General features: G+C 41.1%; 1 protein-coding gene across 1 annotated transcript; it reads left to right on the top strand.

Moving 5' to 3' along the window:
• The first annotated feature begins 794 nt into the window (after positions 1 to 794).
• On the top strand, positions 795 to 1,172 carry LOC104604658 (17.8 kDa class I heat shock protein-like). The gene has a single exon (XM_010269097.2). It carries the CDS (start codon positions 795 to 797, stop codon positions 1,170 to 1,172), a length of 378 nt encoding a protein of 125 aa, XP_010267399.1.
• The last annotated feature ends 6,089 nt before the right edge of the window (positions 1,173 to 7,261 follow it).

Here is a 7,261-nt window from a genome sequence, read left to right as displayed (position 1 = left end):
CAAAATACAAAAAACTGGATTATCATTTGAGTGACAAGACCACTCAGTTCGATTTTTCGTTTACCAATAGCGGTGAGGGATGAAGGTGGTCGTTCATTCTCTACGTCTCTGCTACTCCGTTTCTACTATATTTTTGTGGTTTAATTAATTGACTAAATGTATTTTTACTGTTTAAAAATTGACTAACACTATTTCACTGTTTTTTATAATTAATTAATACTTTCTTTACTGTTAACGCCGGTTAACAGAAAGATTAAAAAGATGATTTTTCCCTTTATTCTTTTTCAATTTTTCAAAATAAAACAAGAAAAAGGGGAACACCGTTGCCGCTTCTGACGGCGAGAGAAAAGGGTCTGTCGGTGGTGGTCTAACCCATATTTACACATACATAAATCAACTAAATATTGTAGTTCAAAAATGATACCAGCGAAGGGAGAAGAATCATACATTCAGACCAGAACCAGATATATAGGACGACGATGGAGAACTCAGCCACCACTTTGGCTCCTTTTCTTCTTCAGAATTTGGTAACCTCTATTGGGCTTTTCTTTGGAGCTAAAAGATTACAGATCGGTCGAATATCTAGAAACGGTGAGAAAGACACCGAACATTCGAGACCTACCTTCTCCATGCCTATAAATATGGAATACATTCTCTACTAAAGCCATCGTTGATTACCAATTTCAAAAGCCTTCTCATCAGTATTCCAATATTGGTTTCATATTCTGTAATCGACATCCAAGTTTCTATTAAGTCCAACATTTCTAAGCTAAAGACAACACCACCAAAGAAGAATGTCGCTCATTTCTAGCATCTTCGGCGAACGACGAAGCAACATCTTCGACCCATTTTCTCTGGATATTTGGGACCCCTTCGAGGGCTTCCCTTTTAGCACAACCCTCAGCTCTGTGCCCAATTCGGCTCGAAAAACCTTTGCCTTCGTTAGTGTCTGCATCGATTGGAAGGAAACCCCAGAAGCACACGTATTCAAGGCTGATCTTCCAGGGCTGAAGAAGGAAGAAGTGAAGGTGGAAGTAGAGGAGGGAAGGGTCCTGCAGATTAGTGAAGAGAGGAGCAGGGAGCATGAAGAAAATGACAAATGGCACCGGGTGGAGAGGAACAGCGGCAAGTTTTTGAGGCGATTCAGATTGCCGGAAAACACAAAGATGTAAATCTCAGATTTGTTGATCTGGGGATTTTTGGAAATCTTAGATTCTCAAAAAAAAAAAAAAAGATTTCTCAAAAATTTTCATCATCCGGCTTGAAGAGGAATGTAAAGCAGGGTCTTGACTTATTGGTCTTATCGTTGAGGATGATGCAGGGTCTTGCCTTCGTCATCGTTTTCTCAAAAATCTTCATCAGTCTTGCCGTTCAAGATGATGCCGCTGCAACCCATGGAGGGTTAGCACGATGCAGGTCCTCCTTTGTTCTTGAAGAAGACCTATGATATGGTCAAGGACCTGGCAACCGACCAATCTCCTTCCCAAATATTCTGCGGATGAACACTAGAAGTGTTATGAGCTTAGGAATACCACCGCCCTGCAACAGGGTTTCTGACGGCGAGAGGAAAGAGGCTGCCGGTGGCGGTCTAACCAAAGCGGCGAACCGTAGAGAAAGAGGCAGGGAGAGGACTGAACCCAACAGGAAAAAGAAGGGGAGAGAGAAAGAGGGTGAGGGAAGTGGAGGATAAAATTGAGTTTTAAAAAATATATATCACGTGCGAATGAGTTTTGATGAAATATTAACAGATTCTAACGATAAGGGGTATAGTTAGTCAATTATCAAAAATAGTAAGGATAGTATTAGTTAATTTCTAAACAATAAGGTATACTTAGTTAATTAACTAAACTATAAATGTAGTTTAAGAAATTTACCCTATTTTTATCATCTCCCCCATCTCTGCGACTCCATCTCGTTTGCCCCGGTTCTCCCTCATTCCCCTCCGTCTCTCCATGGTATTTAATCGAATTCAAATCATTACTTTTACAATCAAATTCGAATTCAAACTTAATCTGATTCAATTCGAATTCGTTCCGTTTATAGACCTAATAATCGGAATGGTTCGGGATCCATTCTTTTATCCTATTAATAATCCGTTTGAGACTGATTCTACCTTAAACCGACCTAGTTACTGACTTACAGCCCTATTTAATTTCTAGCCCTATATTTGTATTGTCGATTTTCACTGCGTAAACTGGAATTGTTGCACCAGAGATTGGAGAGAGAGAGAGGTCTCACTCTGATGGGTGATTCATTGGTTAAAAATTATATTTGGTTAGTTACGTAATTTCTACTTTTCTATTATTCCTATCTTCTTCTTCCTTCGCTCCATGGCTACACAACGGGAACAGCAAACACCCAAACCCAAAACCTCCTAACCTTGTGCAAGTTGGATTCTAAAGTCTCCTTTACAATCAATAGGAAACATTACCAACTACCCAGTTCGGTTGGGATTAAGCCTTCTCAGAACGCCTTTTTGACAATAAAAACTAACCGACAAGAAATTTTGCTTCACACGAGGCGTGAAATTGAATATTGCTTGGTTTCAAAATCGTCAAATATGTTTTTTTTTTAAAAAAAATTCATAAAACAAGTTGAATCACTAGATATGCAAAAAATTAAAATTTGAAAAATTTGAGAAAATCTCAGACCAATTTAGAAAATTATAATTTGAAAAATTTTCAGATCAGCCAAATCATTTTAATATAAAAATAAATATATTACAGCCTGATCTCGTTTTCAATACACTTTAGGCCATTCTCCATTCTAAAGGCAAGTTGTTGGGTGTCGTCAAGGCATTATGAGAAGTAAGCCTCAAGCAGAATAAATAATTAAAATTGTAAAAATAATTAAAATTTTAGAGATATAATCCATAAACAATAAAGATATAAAAAACATATAATTGATATTTTATATAATTTTATATGGTTACATGAGTTTAAATTCTGCTAAAATAATATTTTTTTTCCAAAATCTGGACATTATAAGAATCATCTATTTGTGCATACAATAAGTTAATACTATATAAAGAGGATATTTGTCTTCGGGTCCATAAAAGTTATAAAATTAAAACCCACTACATATGCATAAGACATGTTCTTATGGAGGAAGGAGCATGACAAGTGAATCCATTCATTGCTTTGATTAGAGTTCACATTGAGGCACACTCCGTAGGCCCACATGCACATCTCAGCATGTATTGGTAGGAATGGTAATGGGGTGGTTTCAGGGCGGGGATCATATTTTTCGTCTCTGCTCCCGGTTCTGAAATTAATTTCTATCTTTGTTCTTAATCCCCGCCAGGGATGGGTTCTTCGCGGAGACTCGAATCCCCAAATTTTTATAAATAAAAATTTTAAATTATAAATAATGTTTAAATATATTTTGATATATATATATACACATTTAATATAAATAATAATCCCTGCTTGGGGTCAGGGCAGGGTGGGGACCTCAATCCCCATCCCCAACGCCAACCCCAATTGGGGATTCCTATTAATCCCCGTCCCTATCTTCGCCCCACCAAAACAATCACCATTGAAAATGGAAAAAATTGCCATCCTTTAGGAACATTTCCCTTACTTGTCATTGGGATATGTTCCCAATCAGCTAATTGACACCTTGCGTTCCTAATACATAATTAGGATGTGCCTATGCTGTGTGCCAATTCCCCTGCTTATATTTTTGATCAAAAGAATATGGATTAATCTTTCCCCAAACCCTTTCAATATATATGTGATGCCTTAAAAGTTCCCAACATCCCAGGATGTTGGTCCCCAATAGCCAAATTTTTCCAATATATATAATCTTAGAACGATATAATTCTAAATGCATTTGATGTTTGGGCTGATTGCCTCTATATCCAATTAGAGTAGTATCATAAGTCATGTGAGACAGACCTTGTAAGTTTTGTAACATAGACAGAAATCGATAACCAGGCGAGCGACTAACATCCCATATCAAATTGTTAAAGAAAAAATAGAAAATTAAATTGGTAATCCAAGTATCTAAAATTCCCTTGGCTTATAAAAGTTACAATAGAAATAGTGAATCTATTACTCTTCTTGGTAATCAAATGAAATTTATTGAACTAAATAGAGAAGACCATATCCAGTCAGATATATAATTCAGCACAAACGGACTCAACACATGATTGAACGTTGGGTTTATGTGACAAAATTTTGTCTAATCTATCAGAATTACAACCATTATATTGAACCCTAACTCTATTAATCTTTGCCTTTTTCTTCTCTCGTCAAACAGTCAAGTTTATTCTTTGTATGATGAGGAGAGCCTCCTAAAGTTTAGTTTCTTTAGTGCAAAACTCTCAATTCTTAAGTGAGTGAACCTTAATTCTATTTTACACCTATATAAATAATAAATTTATACATGCAAAATTAGCAAGCCGCTCAAGCCTTCTACATTAAGGCCGATGTATGGATATCTGGCTAACCTGCAAATCTTGACATGTGGCATTGGTCGGATGCATCTTGGCCATCCATCATCAACCACTACCAATAGCCGCCACCTGCTTCCAACTGCCCCTCTTCTAAGAAAATTTCGGCTATAAAAGGGGCTCCCACGTTGAGGTAAAGACACACAGACTTAACTTTTAAGTTTTCTCTCTTACTTGGTCTGACCCTTCACATTTCTCGGCTAACTTGATTGTTGGAATCTATGCCCTTGGGGAAACTCCCATGGTCTCCGATGTCTTCTTTCTCTAAGCTGGTTGGACCCATCGGCCTCTAACATCAAAAATTACTTTATTGCCCTCAGCTCCATATTTGACAACAACAATTAGTGTCATCCATGGGAAACATCTTCAAAACTTTTCCCTAAGAAAAACAAACCTAAACTAATCAACCAATATCTTCGAAATGGCTGACAAGCATGACACCATTCCCAAAGGCTGAACAACATAAGGCATCCGACATAGGGTGGGCCCTGTCGGAAGCCATGGACAACAAGACGAGCGATCCACCCATACCTTGCTAAGCCAGTGCGTAGGCGGCCTGGAGGGGACTGATCCCTTGGAGTCCAATAGTAGCATCCAACAGGCTAGCAAGCCCCATTCCAAAACCCCTTGGCTCCCCAGCTGAGGGTGCGACCAATCGGGATGATGGCGGGCACTTGGGCCACTACAATCCCCTAGGGGCGGGAGGCCAGCATTGTACCTCTCCCTAGCAAATTTCCAACCTCTGCAACCTCCTCAACGATCATCATGCTAGTAAGGCCTAGGACGTGTCGACGTTCGAGTAAGAGAGAATTAGTACCAAGCCAAAGCAACAATGCCTTACATCGAACAACAACTCGAAGATATTCAGGTGCAAATTGGTGCCATTCAGGATCAACTTCGGCAAGTAAAGGAGGGCCGAGGTGATGCCTCCGCCAGTTGCTATGCCTCATTCACCCGGATGGAGGCCTTCGTGGATTCCATCATCTTCGAGCCCCTTCCGCTAAATTTCAAGGCCTTGACGCTAGAGACCTATGATGGGAGTACAAACCCCGATGACCACTTGGAAAGATTCTAGGACCTCATGCGCCTGCACGGATGCTCCGGTGCCCTCATGTACTAAGCCATCCATGCCACATTCAAGGGAGCAGCATGCACTCGACACTACCTCCACACTCCATCGACTCTTGGAAACAGTTCATGGACCTCTTCCTATGTCACATTCAAGGGAGCAGCATGCACTCGACACTTGTGAGTAGTTGACGGTGTTAGAAGACTATTATCTCCCTTATGCCAGTTAAGCAGTAGCGCGAGGAGAGCCTTTGGGTGTATATGAAGAGGTTTAACCATGAAGAACTCGAAGTCAAGGACCTCGACCCCTTCGTCTCTATGCACGTGGTCATTAGTGGCCATTGGCTTGGATCCCTTAATTGGTCCATTTCCAAAAGTATATCACCATCAAGGAGGCCGAAGCCAACAAATGCCTATGAGATTCGAAAGCAGGGCCTAGTGACAAGAAAATGAAAGAAAGGGATTGCTGTGGTGACGGCCCCACCATGCCTACAAGATCTAGAAGCAAGGCCTAGTGACAAGAAAAGGAAGAAAAGGGATGGCCACGATGATGGCCCCACCAACAAGGGTGGTGAGATGAAGTCACTGACCCCTTCCTTCAACAAGTACACACCACTAAACTCTTCCTGAATGCACATATTGATGCGAGTAGGGAATGAGGAATTCATGAAATGGCCAGCCAAATGGAAGAGGAACCTGAGAAGGGGGAACCCTAAGAAGTATTGCAAGTACCACCGCAACACTAGCCACGACACTGAGGATGGTTACGAGCTTAAGAACGAAATCGAGTCCCTCATTTGCCGTGGGCACTTAAAAGATTATCTTGAAGGCGACACCCTAGCATCATCCTTGCAATAGCCATAGGTTGAGCCCCATACCCATCTCTCCTTGGCCAGAGTCATTGATGACATAGCTAGGGTTTCGTTGAGGATTGATCATCTCGTCGATGCCACCACGGGGTATGAGATACTAAGATTCATGGACGCCTTCTAGAAGAACACTATTGAGTTGGTACATAAGTACGACTGATGCCAAAGGCACTCCAACATCCTTCATCGGCCTCTGACGACCCTTTCGGCCCTCAACAACCCCTAGCCCTTTGCACAATGGGGAATGAACTTCCTTCGACCTTTCTCTCTGTCTACGGAAACAGGAGACACCTCGTCATGGCAGTAGACTACTTCACTAAGTGGGTCAAAGCTGAGGCCTTGGCAACATCATGGATAAGACAATTCAGAGCCAGTGTTGGAAAGCTTGGCCCAAACTAGGAAGGGCCCTACAAAATCAAGCAAGTAGTAGGACTCGACACCTTTCAGCTAGAATACCTGGGTGGAAGACCAGTGCCTCGTACCTGGAACTCTGAAAACCTCCGAACGTATTATCAATAGAAGTGTAAATACTTAGTGTCAAATTTTAAATGAAAAGTGCAAGTTCCCCTCACTTTGGACCTTTCCTTTTGTAAATATTCTCGTCCCCTCTAGCCGCCAGGACCCCTCAGCCGATCGACCATAGCATACAATCTTTCTTAAGGTTATACGCTCAGACCAGATATCGGCCCTCTTGGCCGACCAATTGTAGCATATGACCTTCCTTAATGTTACACACTCGAACCGGACGTCTTCTCAAGGCATACGATACTTTGTGAGTCATACACTTAGTTGCCTTTTGACCTTATTTAACTAAGGCAAGAGTTTTCGGGACCTTGGCAACTGTTGATAAATGGCCCACGACCCCAGC

Source organism: Nelumbo nucifera, chromosome 1 (assembly GCF_055504915.1).
Source record: "Nelumbo nucifera cultivar China Antique chromosome 1, China Antique-T2T, whole genome shotgun sequence".
NCBI lineage: Eukaryota > Viridiplantae > Streptophyta > Magnoliopsida > Proteales > Nelumbonaceae > Nelumbo > Nelumbo nucifera.
The sequence above is the reverse complement of the archived record's forward strand: the minus strand, read 5'-3'. Positions and strand labels throughout refer to the sequence as shown.